At 44.3% G+C, this 13956-nt stretch overlaps 1 protein-coding gene across 2 annotated transcripts in view; it reads left to right on the forward strand.

Moving 5' to 3' along the window:
• LOC100744815 (neprilysin-1) overlaps positions 1–8977 on the forward strand; it is a 70553-nt gene extending 61576 nt beyond the window's left edge. For both annotated transcript variants that reach the window (XM_003491377.3, XM_012388500.2), the window contains 9 exons: positions 3645–3831; positions 3952–4128; positions 4228–4328; positions 4643–4698; positions 4769–5055; positions 5125–5283; positions 6510–6586; positions 6671–6940; positions 7034–8977. In XM_003491377.3, the coding sequence (XP_003491425.1) occupies positions 3645–3831; positions 3952–4128; positions 4228–4328; positions 4643–4698; positions 4769–5055; positions 5125–5283; positions 6510–6586; positions 6671–6770 (1144 nt within the window). In that variant the 3' untranslated portion in view covers positions 6771–6940; positions 7034–8977. The remainder of the gene's footprint in view (positions 1–3644; positions 3832–3951; positions 4129–4227; positions 4329–4642; positions 4699–4768; positions 5056–5124; positions 5284–6509; positions 6587–6670; positions 6941–7033) is intronic.
• Positions 8978–13956: the final 4979 nt, after the last annotated feature.

A 13956-nucleotide genomic window follows, 5' to 3' on the forward strand; every position in this document is an offset into this window, starting at 1 on the left:
CCCAAAAAAAAAAAAAAAAAAAACGAGTAAAAACACGCTCACCATTATTATAGCGACTTGTTTATTAACCAAACTACAGGCGTGGTATTAAAAATAACGACAGAGAGCATCGTTGGTGCACCGGTGATTTTTACGATCGCCATACCATTTTTCGTCGCGAGATTCACATTTTGTCCGTAATTTTCTCCTTTATGGCAGCCGTACGGATATTTTTTAGTCGAACCAATCGATTCGTCGTGCCATAGATGCTAAACAGAACTTTTATGGCGAGTGTAAAAGCAGACGTAAATAGGACGAATTATCGATACCACGGCTCCTTTCGGCGTAAACTCGTTTATCGAGGCGGACTCATTCGATTAAAACATTCGTTTGAAACGTAGTTTTCACATTCCCCGTATATTGTTTGTTCGTCAACGAGCGAAATATATTCAGAGGTAACACTCAATGTATGCTAATGATAATTTCACGAACGCGGAAGTTACAGCTCAACCGTCAGTTATCCCATTTTCCCTTGATTTTCCTCATAAATGACGTTATACGACGTAAATGTTGTTTTGATCTTTGGCTCGAAATACAAGCCGATAACGAGCGGTTGATGTTGCGGAAGTTGATGATCGCGTGTAAATATCGGTCTGCCGATCCGAGAATTGCATAACGAATGAATATTAATTGAACGAGCTACAACTGGCTGATCGGAAGAACGTTTCGCGTTCAAATTTACGTCGCTTCCGATACATTCGTTTTCCGGCTTGCTCCTTTGGGATCGAGAGCTGCAAATTCCCGCTGTCGTCGGACAACGTGATCGATTGGAATTGTTGCAAGTTGCTTAACATTTCATACGTTCGATCACGAATGAAGTATCCATTAAACGGAGGGCAAACGTTAGAAGAGCTTGTTGATTTTGTATTCGCCAGTAAGAACGTGAATGACATTATTATTTCGTTGAATAATCTGTAAAATAATTCGTGAAAGAAGAACGATACGCTCGTTGGAGGTTTTATTAACAGTGGTAATTTCAAAAACGGCTGAGCTAGCCAATTGAAATGGCGGTCGGTCACGCAGATGCGGTTTCGCGATTGTGTTTCGCCAATCGTTTAATCCTCGTATCAAGGGGTTTGAGAAAAACGATCTTCACCGCGCGATCCACCGATTCGGTCGAAAGCTTCATCGCCACGAGGATTCTTCGTCAGGGGGATTAATATATCCAGCCGCACGTACAAATTGCCAGATCGTCGATATGTGTGTTTGTCCGGTTGGTAATCGAAACAAGCTATGGAACAACCGGCAATCGAAACGCGATTAAATCGCCTTTCGTTGCGTCAATTAGCAAACTTTGCTTCCCATAATTTCTCGGTTCAACGTCGAATAAAAAAAAAAAAAAAGCCAATCGAGAGAGGAAATCCGAATATTCGCGCAGAGCGAGAGATTCAAAAAAATATGCGAAATTCAGCGCGATGGGTTTCGTAGATCGCGAATTCCTACAAACTGACTCCCATGATAGTTACGCGACCGTAGACAGTTTTTATTAGGATAGTTTGAACCATGTGCGGGAATATAGCGAGTCATGCTGCAAGTAGCTTGGAGAAGCTTCGATTATTGCAAATTCTACTGATTACATTAAACGAAGTTCTCGCCACGCTCGGTTGAATTTCACGCTGGATGCCGGTTGGATTACACGTACCGATTGCGGAACGTCGTAAACGTTTACAGACTCCGCTTTGACGATGCGGCCGCCGATGAATTTGCATAATGCATGCGTATGAGCCGCGTACCAACGTAGTTAAACGGCAACACGATGTTCTCTACCCTTAAGTGATTCCTGCGAAGCTCATTATCGTCGTCGAACGATTAGAAAGGTTTAACTTTTAATCGCGTAAAACGCTCGAGCGTGGAACTGCCGGTAAGTGGTAACTTTCTTTTCATTCGTAAAGTATATCGGTAACTCGACTTACGTAGCGTTTATCGGAAACGGTAGCGACGCGAAGGAACAAGAAAATCGACGAAACATCGAATTTAATTAGGAAGCAGAAAGTTCGATGGGTAAATTGGCTGCCCGGTTCGGTCGAGTTCCCACGACAATGTTTGCTGTTCAGTGAATCGAGAGAGAAGGAAAAAAATTGCACGTTGTAAAAGAGGTAGCAGGATGCGGTATTCGCCGGAGGATCAAGTTCGGATACCTTGACTCGGGTTATTCGGTCGTTGAACACGTGGAATTCGGCTTTTCCAGCAAATCCAAGGTGAAATTCTTTGCTGATCGGATGTAAAGCTTACATTCGAAGCAACAGATTCCGGAGCACGTTATAACGTCAAGCTGACTGATAGTTTCGCCTTTTGTATATCTCACCACAGGGGGACAATTATTTCGAATATTCGACTAGTCTTGGAAAGTTAAAGAGGGTAGCTTGATCGTTGATTGTCACATTCTTCTCTCCTTCTGGGTAACGAGCAAGACACGGGCTAGCTACAAATTATCAAACTCGAACTTTGTCAGTTTACGGTAATATCAGCAGGACGGACTGGTTGGCGGAGCAAACACTCGGGATTCCGAAACGCCACAGTTGGCAGCCTATGCTCGTCCCTCGCTATTATCTCTCGCAGACAGACAGACACAACCGGAGGATGAATACAGCCAGCAAACCGCGATAATTACTGCCGAAGGTATTCCGCGCAACAAAGAACCAGACGCTCGCATCCTACCGCCAATTTCTGCCCATCTATCGTCCTTAATATTCGGACTCGTTGCGTTCTTCGGATATGGAATGTTTTTTTCACATTTGCTGCAGCTTTGAATATCAATCGTCGGGAATTACGATCGTTCATCGTTTACTTTGAAATTGAAATTTTCAACGTCCGACTTGCAACTTTTATTTCAAGTTCGTAGGAATGTGTGCGCCAGTTAATTTCCAGATGATATTCCAAATCATCTCTTAAACCGTCGCAACGTCGCCAGAATTAATCTCGTAGAGAGCTCGGGGGCAGATGAAAATGGAAGCGTAGCGTAGGTTAAATGTCGCGAAGGTTGTTAGCACGGAGAACGCTATCAGCGTCTGGCGTAACATTTATGAGCAGAGAAGTTCGTACGCAGTGCACGCCAGCGTACCGTATGCGGTTAATAAACGTGGTACGACCGTAAATTTTGATACCAGCAGCGAGCATGCATCGTAAATCGGTGCCTAATTCGTCCATTACCCTTCGTTGCGAAAATTCCGCCCATCTGCGCTACTCTGTTCGCTCTGTATCAACTAGAATCGAGTTTCTACTAATAGGAACGATGATTTCACTTCAATTGAAATTATAGTTCCGTTAATACTGTCACATGCACGTAGCTCAAGGAGGCAAGAAAGGGATACGTATCCTCGAATTTGTCGAAACGAGCTCGCGCTTGTGGCGGAGGCATGGCAAGGTTCGATAGAATCGATAACGCTAATTCGTTATGCTTTCGGGGCCAGCTGTTCATTATTATAGCCACCAGGACATTATCCTCTCTTTTCCACTGAAATATATATCCTCACAGGCTATTATTTCGTACGAACACTCGTACGAGAGTTATAGCTATTTTCGAAGTTGTGCATCGAATAAAAAGAAGATAGAAAGCGATGTTTTAAACGCGCAAACAATACTCACAAGTGCATATCCTTACGAAGGATTATTCACAATGGACTGTTGCTGTTGTACGCGACGGACACCCTGCACGACATCGTGAACGTGACCGGGAGCAAGGATTGGGAGCTGTCCTGTTTCAAGCTGACGAAGGATGTCTTCAGCGAAATCGTGGGTGCTTTGTATGTGCAGCAGTACACGCCGCAGTATTTAGAAAACCTAGCTAACAAGGTAAGGCGATGAAAAATAGCATCTGCTTCTCTCTATTCTACTCTCGTTGCTCTTTCTCTCTTCTCTTCCCTTTGTCTTGGTGAAAACGTTGCGATACAAATTGCGTCGTGTCGCGAACAGGTGGGAGGGCTGTTCGAACGCGTGAAAGAGACAGTAGCTGAGCGCATTTTGGTGAAATCTTGGCTAGACGAGGAGACAAGGACGCAGGCGTTGTTGAAGCTGAACTCGTTGCGGGGAAGATTTCACGTGTGGCCTGGTTTCCACAATGAGAGCCTGCTGGCCCGCGAAATGGCCGAGGTGAGGCCTTCCTCGTGCTTCTTTGCATGCGACGCGCGCGTATTCCTAGCGATACTCTTCCGTCAGCTATTCGTGACTGCCATCTATCACTTCCGGTAGGTGGAGATCGATCCGGCAGATTTCTTCCACACCGTGTTGAAACGATTTCGACAGGTTCGCACCGTGGACGACAAGGTTTTGCGCAGGAACGTCACCGAAAAGTGAGCATTTTCTTACTCCGAACATCCTAACAATAGGATCGAAAATAAAAGTGGAGTGACCACTTTCTTAGTAATCTGACGCAACAAAATTTATTTAAAAGCAAACTAATCCACGATCGATCAAAATCTTTGCAACGTACTGTGCATTCGTCGTAGTCAGCTAATATTCGTAGTACTAAATCTCTACATTCTTGAACAGGAAACCTATGTCTCTTTCTTTTCCGATAAATACGATTTTAGATATCGGGTCTGTCTCCTTATTGCTGCAAACCCATCGATAATAGAATGGGATAAAATTAATTTTATCTTTGCAGACGTCGTCATCCCTATAGCGTATCCGCTTACTACGAATCTTCGACGAACACAATAGGTAAAATGGATCTCTGAACATTTTATAAGCTTGCCGAAAGAATTATGACGAGGGAATTCATCGATTTTAGGCATTCCACTGGCGATGATGATAGCTTGGTCATGGTCCTGGGATGCTGGGCCAGCGTATGCAGCGCACGCGACTCTAGGATCGGTGATCGGTCACGAGATTCTCCACGCTTTCGACCTCCATCGACGTCGACTGCCATTGGATCCCGATATGAACGTCGATCAGTGGCTCTGGATCACGCCAGAGTCTTGGAAGAGGTTGGAAGCGAGGATCGAATGCGTCGCGAGGCTTTATGCCAGAAGCTTCTGGAGGAAGGTTCAGTTTTACGGGAACGACGTTGCTGTACAGGTAGAGAATATTTTTTTCACATATTTTCCTCGAGCAAGTTGGGTGGAACTCGTTCAAATGATTTTTCAGTTTGACTGGAACGTGACGAGGAACGAGAATGTCGCTGATATCGGAGCCTTGCAAATTTCTTATAAAACCTGGCACACCCTGACGAATGGGAAGGATCGAAGTCTTCCCGGATTAGAGGGACTTCGGCCGAGCCAGCTTTTCTTCATAAGCGCCGCCCAGGTAAACATACGACGCCTTTCATCCATATTTTCAGATCTTCGCCCTCACTCTACGGATTCGTATCTCTGTGAATATAATTAGAGGAGTAGAGCTCAGAGCGTAAGTAGCCATATATATTGCGCTAAATATTATACACTCTATGTGTGGCGGCACGCGTCACGGAACTTTCCAACGGCTTCGTGATACAAAGCGTTACGCCGTCAAAGCGCAACACCGACGTGCCCGATGTACCACCGATATCTCCACGCTTCTTCCGCCGAATTCTCGGAAGAGCATACACGCGCCAGCCGCTGCGGCACATCTAATGAACGCACGCTAGTGGGGATATCGATGGGCAACGAAGGGAAGAATCAGTTCGACCTGGAACAAAAGGACATTCTATCCCGAACCGCGAATGGTGAAGAGAAACGAGTCGGCCATTTTTCGAGAGATATGAAAATTCCAAGACCCCTGGTGCGTACTTAAGACTATTGAGGGTACGCGCCAAGGATGTGCAGACATCTGGGCGCCATCGCGCCCGTGGTGTGTGGCCTGGTCTCTGATGTGAATTGACGTTACAATGGCTTCGGGGTTTCCAGTTATAGGGTAACACTGCTAGCGTGCGGATCTGGACCAGCTCAAATTATATTCCTACTTGTACTTACACATCTGTATTAAAATATATTTTCTACTTCACAATTTATATACGCGTTCTTCCGTTCATACATCTAATAACCTCAACCACGCACACTGTGCGTATTTCTGGCGCGCGTTTCCGTTCAGTGATGGTACTTCGGCGGAGTGGACTGCCGACGCGAAAGGGTTAATCAGCGAAATAAAAGTAAAGGAATACTTAGATTGGGGTTAGGATTTATATTAAAATAGTGTTAGATTTATTTAATAAACGATTTCCAGGATCTTCGTCGATATTTGCACGCGTCTCAGCACTCTCTTGATCTCACCATCTTCCATACCACACTACTAATGGAACAGTTGCATTCATCTGATTTTCGAGAAGTTGTGCACACACATACTTCCATACACTGATACTCACATACGCGTGTCACTACTACGCGGCTAATCTAGTCTACCACAGAAAATTATACATATCTCAATATATGTATTTTTGCATTTTACGCGTTTTTGAATCTTTCAGTTTCTCATAAACGTATGGAAATTAGTGTAATTGTAACTATGCGAGAGGGACGATCGTAGGAATCTAATCTTATTTCTGAATTATATTGCAGACTTACTGTTCCAATATGACTGCCGAGGCCTATATTCTTTCCGTTGAGCTCGATTATCACACACCTCAGCCTGAAAGGTAGCCAGCGTCTTACTCTTTAGTCGTACCTCGAAGAATTTAACGTTATTGACAAATAAATACCACCCATTAAAATGTGTTTAGAGTCAACGGTATAATGATGAACTCTCAAGCATTCGCGGATGCGTTCCGTTGCCCGATCGGAACCAAAATGAACCCCCCTAACAAATGTACCACATGGTGATGATCAGGCTTGGACAATCGTTCACCGACAGATTTCATCTACGACATATTCGATCATTTGGATTCGATACGGAAAATGGCGTGCTGTGGTTGGACACACTCTAAGCGACAAGGGCTAATCATTTTTTCAGCAATTGTCGAGCGATCTTGCGTCGGAGGGAATCGGTTCAGGTAATACCGATACTTGCAAGATATCGTATTTTTATCTTGATTAGTGTTTTATCGCAAACTATCATGTTAACTACGTGAATCGATATTTTGCAGGAATTCTATCCGGAAAACTGAAGAGTCGAAGTGGAAGGATGCATCGAGAGATGGATGAGTATTGCGCTAAGAAGATGCGATTCGCGATGACGGAGGATCGACCGATAGATAAGCTTGTTACAGCGTTTTCAGAGTCTAAAGAACGGCCAACCGAGGAGATGTCGATCTTCGGTACGGTCGTCGAAGTAATCTCTTTTAAACGCGCCATTAATGTTAATATCTCTCCCTATGACGCTTTAGAGGACCTTAGATTTATTATAGTGAAAGCAATAAATTGTACGGCGGAACAGACGAGAGTGTGATACACACGAGCAAAATACGAATAAAAAGGAAACTAATAAAGACGTACACGTACACACGCAGAATAAGTAAATTTACAAAAAGCGCTTCGATCGTTCAGTTTGCGACAAGGCGAGTAGAGAACCGGCAAGCTTGCTAATGGAATTAGCAAAGCATGTCGTTTATTAGCGAGATCAGAGTTTCTCGATAGACAAGAACAAAAGTATACGGTCACGTTGTAGTCACGTGAACACGTGATCAACGTGCAACTTTATAGGAAAGGCGAGTTATATCTCTGAATCGCGTCTCTATTCGAGTTAAAAATCGACTAAGAAGGCTAACGAACAATTTCTAGAATCTCTCGAGTAACGAGTATAGTTAAAAATGATTCTCGGGGGATCGAGACTAGGCCTCGATGGAACGCGAAGTGCAAGTACTTCGCGAGAGAAATCTCGTCGATCAGACCGTGTCGTGCAAACGGCTTGACGAACGCGAACTGAAAACATTTACGAAGCGAATCGTTTAGTTTCTCGCGCACCGATTGTCTTCGCTCTTGTTAGTCTGTAAAGCCTGTAAATAACGTATCCCCTGATGATCCTTTTCGGTTTAGTTTAGTTAACTTAACGTAAATGAAGTTTGCGTAAAGGAGCTGTCCGTGTTGTATCGTTTGAAAAATAGATTGGCTGGAAAATCTCTCGTCGCGGATAGATCGCCTTACGCTGATTCTACGAAGGCTTAGAGAGATCAAGCTGGTTAGCGCGCGCTTCTATTCACCTGTTTCGTTCGGTTTTTCTCCGTACGGACACAAATTTCGATTAACGCTTCGCTTTTTATTCGTGACACCGTTTCGCTCGGTTCTCGATGGAAATTCGGCTTTCAGTTGAGTCTAGTCGCTGCAGGCGAGCAGCTCACTCTTCCCTCGGCGAATCGACGACAGCATCTACACACCAGACTCTACTTTCTCCTTTCGATCTTCTTATCTTACACATTTTGATCCCTACGAATCTCGAGAACTTTTTTATCAACACCTTAGAAATAAGAGATATCCAGGAATTCGCAACGATTCCTTTACAATTCGAGAAACGTCGCACGTTTCACGTTTCCCTTTCTAAACGTTCCTTGCACAAAATACTCGTACGGTAGGTACGCAGGTTTCGTTTACTCTCGTCGAGCGATTGTTTCCCAGTAACTTGGTTTTATCAACGAGCTTGTGAAACAGAAATTGGTGAGCTGTTCGTCCTGGTGCTTGTAATTCCCCTTGGTCGTCGAAACGAAGACGCAATGGTTCGCATTCGAGCGAAAAGAACCAATCGTGCCGCGAAAAGGATCTCCAAAAAGGAGATCCGATTGTCGCGAGCCGACGGCTAGCGAAGGTTGTTACAATTTTAGTGCGTTTACGCAAGAATCGCGATCTGTGATATTCTTAAGCAGTACTTAAGCAACTCGAGGGACGGTTCGACGCGCGTCTTCTCGATGATCTTGATCGTAGGAAAAATTCTATTGATTCAACGATGTTTAATGGATCGTAAAAGGAAGAAGAGCTGTCATCGATGGCGCTCGGATGTCCCTCGTCGAATCGAAAGCATAAAGTCACGTTATTCAAACACCGTTGTAAATGTAAATGGCTGATAGCTGATATGGCAAATAAATATGGTTTATATACAACTGAGATTGTAATATATTTACAAGTATAACGATTTCCTGAATACAGAACAAAATCACGTTAACGTTCGATTTCCCTATCGATCGGGAAACAGACGAGTGTCTCGACGTTCCTCTGCTTCTAACCTCACGGAACATCCAAGAAAAACATAATCGATCCGAATCGAAAACTGTTAGGAGATATCGCTATTTGAAAAAAAAAGGTAGAAAGAAATTTCCATCCAGTTTCATTCTTGCACGCGTGGAAAATTCTTACATGACGAGAAATTTGAGGCTGCGCGCCTGTAGCCGAGGATGAGTTCCCTGGCAGATAATCTAACATGTCACTGGCTGTCTGGCATCTCCTGATCCTTTGGGTAACCCGATAAACGCGTCGATTGTCGAATACACTTTCGTGAATAGATAACCGAAGTCTCGTCCGGGAAATTCCTTTATTCATTTCGCGATCGATCTGTGCAGATGACACTCGTCTCTTATCCCAGAATGAGCACGACCCGCTCCTCCTATGTGTCGCAATTCGAATACGTTCCTCGGTTTCATCCCTCAAGAAATCCTGACTGCCCGTCTCGGTTCACAAATCGCGAACACATCGACGAAGATTCGGAGGAATGGAATCGACCGGCGATCGAGATCAGGGCCGCGGTTTCTCGTTGCTCCGCATTTACACGGGAGAAGTACAATAAGTTTTCGTTTGACTTCTGTATTATTAATGTGAATGTTGCATAATATAGTTATCGGAATGGAAAGAATAAAATATAGAATAATTAGAATAGAGTTCGATGGATTTCAAGCGACTGGCAGAATCGATTCTTGGTTTTTCGTTCGTAGAACGTTAGGGGATGATCTTCACGTTCGTGGAAAACGTAGGCACGACGAGGAACAGGATCGAGGGACGATAACAAACTGCATCAGAAACATCGTTATCAGCATGAGATTCAACAATATCGGCAAGGTGTTCTGCTTATTGATCTTTATAGAATTTTTGACAATGTTACGATTTTTAGTAGAACTTCCTTCTTTTTACTACTGTGTTCTAAAAATTTAAAACATCTATCACGAATTACGTATTAACATTTTGTAATAACAGAATACTGTTATTAGACTGAAATCGAAGAGAAATTCATAGTAATCGATCACGTGCTGGACCCCATGACGATGAAAAAAATTCCTCTGCAAAATCCCTACGTGATCAAAGTTCGTCAAGAAACCGTGTTACAATTGTACGGGTTGAAATTCCAAAGTGTGAGTATCAGGAGAGTTGAGTAGCCTAATTTTCCACGCAAAGATAACGTAGTTTACGACTGATGACTCTGCTGGTAATTTATCGTGTCGCGCGAACAACTTGTCGATTTCTTATCAGATTATGATAAATAATAATTAAATAACGTTCTACGGAGCCTTTTAGCCAGTGTTGGTAGAAATACCGGCAGAGTAGTCGGCAAGATCTCGCGGACAGTCGTATTGATCGCGCGACTTTGAACAAGGTTGTTAACGCAGAGGCGAGAGAAGAAGTGATTAACAACCGGAGCCCGAATTACACGGGGTGCGATGTAGATTCCGAGCAGCCAACTTGTGGTCGAAGCTTTATACGTGGAAAACCTGTCCCATTTAGTCAGGTAAACTTTATGGATTCATTCCTTCTCGTTGTATTCAAAAATCAAAGTGTTCATTGCCTTTGTCTACTACGCTTTGAGCTGCCAATTTCGCAACTTTATTTCACTTAGAAAGTTTCAGAATTTTTCTTAGAATTCGAAAAAGATATTATACGTTTTCCATGCACGAATAACAATGATCGAGGACTAAATGTACAGATGCAAGGAGATGGAACTTGTTTTTTTCAAGGAATATTCAACGATACGAAACGATTGCAGGGTTTTTGTTGTTCCTGCGACTCGCAGGCAAGCGGCAGACGTCAGTACGGAGGCTGGAACAAAAGTTCGGATGGCAAGGCCAAGTCAACCTACAACCATACTATAAACAAACCTTGCAACAGGTTACGGACGGGAAGCAAGTGCTCGAGTTCGAACGATAATTCGGTGGCACGAAGCCAGGCCAAAGGGGATGAAGCTCGGTCCGGGAAGAAATCGGCCACGCTACACGCGAATCTGTTTGCCAACCAGGCATCAAAATCCTACGTTTTCGAACCTGAAACTTGTCATAAATCCAATCAAGTTTCATCGAAAGAGGCGTGCGTAAATAAAGGAACAGAGAATCACGAGGAATCCCACGAGTCGAGGAAGAACGAGGCTTTGAATTCTGGCGCGACCAAGTCGATTGCAAGAGAAAGATACAAAGGAAAGCAAGGTGAAGTTTCGTCGACGTGGAGCTTGTTCCTGTCTCCGGAAATGGTGGCTGGAAGGCCGCCAAGCAGAGATAAAGTAGCGTCGAGCGTCGACGTTGAACGAGATCGAGCGTCGACGCAGACGAACGTAGTATTCGAGGCGAAAAGCGGAAGAGTAGCGGGCGAGCGAAATTCGAAACGCGGTGGATCGACGACAGGTATAAAAAATTCAGAATCCACGAGGGAAGATAGAAGGAACCAGTGCGAGGTTTCGCGCGATGGAAAGGGAACGAGCAATCGCGAATTCCACTCGATCAGCTCGAAGGCGGAAGCCAAAAAGCTATCGCGAGAGGAAGGGGAACGTTCGAAAAATCCATTTGTGAGCGAGCCAAATAAATGTGTGAATTCGATACACGACGAAGCTTGTTCGGGATCACAATTTCGCCTTTCGACGAAGTACGAGCGGAGAAAAAAATTGCTGCCGGAAATGCAGTCGATGGAGGTTAATGGCGGGAAGGACGTTGAGAAGACTGAATTAAAGAAATGCCGGGCAGAATCCTCGTATGGAAATAAAGGTCCGCCTCTGAAGTCGGGCAAGAAGAGGAACAAAATGTTTCCCGTTACGTCGACAATCGATTCGCTCGCGATTCGACCTTCTATGCATTTAAACGAGCCTTTAAAAAATTTGTCGACAGGTGTATTGAATAGCAATGGGTCTCCTGTGGCGTGGCCAGCTCGAACGAAGGAAATCGGGAAGGGTAATTTAAATAGAGTAATGGGAAATACATCCACGTCGCGAGAGACCAGACTCGGGACTTTTAACAAGAAACGAGAGAGGTCCGGATCCTTTCAATCTAACGGTAACAAGAAGGACGCAAGTTGCAGCGAAACTTTTGCTGCAGACAGGCGAAAGCTGGTTTCGAACACGGTCGCGAAAGGTGGAAACACCTTGCGAAAGGAGGATTTTTCTGCGCGCGAAAAGAAGCATCCGAAAGAGGAAAGGATAAAAAATTACAGTCCGCAGAAGAGAACCTTGAAGGACTTATCGTGCAGAAATAGCTACGACCATCGGGAAGGAAAAAAGCTGAAGAAACAGGATGTTACGGGTTATGGGAGCGGGACAAATTTCCGACGATCGCGCAGACAGCTTCGAAATTGGAAAAACTGGCGGTCAGCGCGGTACAGATCGAAGAGATTCAATGACTTGTCCCGGAGCCGAGGTCGACGAAAGAGAAGCAAAAAGGCCGATGATGACAAAGAACTCGTGACGGCGAATCGGAAACCCGGTCACGTTGTGAGAGTCTATATAGACGTTGCCCGGGACCTAAAGGGAGGTACGGACGGGAAATCAAGGTCGAATAAATTGGCCAACGATGAAAAGTTAGAAATAACAAATGGAAAGGGCAAAGAAGGGAACAAAATGGGCGACGACTCGTTTTCATGGGACGAAACTAGTCAGCAGGATAGCGTGGATAAACAGATCGAGGACAAATTCAGTCGCATAAGCGACGTCCTTAAAGAGGATACGATGGGATCAAAAGCAATTCTAACAGAGAAAAAAGGCGACACGATGAGCGTTAATCGTGTGCATGAGAAAGGGATGATTACAACTGACGTTGGTGAGCAGGGAAATAAAATTGAAGAGGTAGACGATGCGCTTCCGAACCAACAAATTGACGAAATTCCCGATAGAACGGAGGCTATAATTCTCAATGAAAGAATAGATGACTTCGATAAAAATAAAAATGCTCTCTCGCCTCTACAAATTGACCAAACTGTCAATGGAAAGCAGATTGTACAAGCTATCCTGAATGAAAAAATGGATGAATTGAGCAAAAAAGCTTCTTCTTATAACAATAAATTTGATATGAATCAGGGTTCTTACATAGGTTCTCAAGACGAAGCATCAGACGAACTGGTACAAGCAAATCAAAAGGATAATCTGTTTGCGAATAATCCTGACCAGTTGCTCGACAATTACAAGAGTTCAACTTCCAGTCCCGAGCTTGTGATCCAGCCACCGATGGGTTCATCCATGATGAAGGAACAGAATCAAGTTGTATCCAACATGTTCGCGCCAGAGTACGTTGACGACATTGACTCTAACAACGATGACATGCTGCTATCGAATCGTACGTCATTTACAAGCGAAACATCCGACTTGACACAAGCGTTGATCGTGGTAGACCTTTTCAAAATTGCTACGGGCTCACTTACCGAATCCTTACGAAGTACAATCTCTACGGAAACTCTCGAATCTGGCACCAAGTCTCCAAAATTAATCGACAGACTGGGTGGTCTAAAAAAAAACATTGAAAAGGCATTTCAACAGCTGAAACCAACGATTAACAGGACATCGACAATCAATGAGACCACGACGATCATGCTGAAGGAGTCAACGACGATAAATACGACCGAAGAAACGACCAGTTCAGTCGAGACGACCAAAATCACGGACCAAACATTTCGACCTGTGGTCAAACCGACAGAAAGCGCGCCGCGAACTTCACCCGGAGGCGCTGAGTTTCATAAAGAAGTTTCCATCGAGGGAGTAACCTTCCCCGACGAGACGCCAATGATTTCTGTGCCGACACCTCAACCGGCATTCGTCGATCTGCAGTCGATCTCCCGAAACGTGGAACCGTCCAAAATGAGAAAGAAATGGATAAACGGTCGAAAGAAGAAAGTAAAACGCACTACG

This window comes from Bombus impatiens, unplaced genomic scaffold (genome assembly GCF_000188095.3).
Source record: "Bombus impatiens unplaced genomic scaffold, BIMP_2.2 scf_0548, whole genome shotgun sequence".
Classification (NCBI taxonomy): domain Eukaryota; kingdom Metazoa; phylum Arthropoda; class Insecta; order Hymenoptera; family Apidae; genus Bombus; species Bombus impatiens.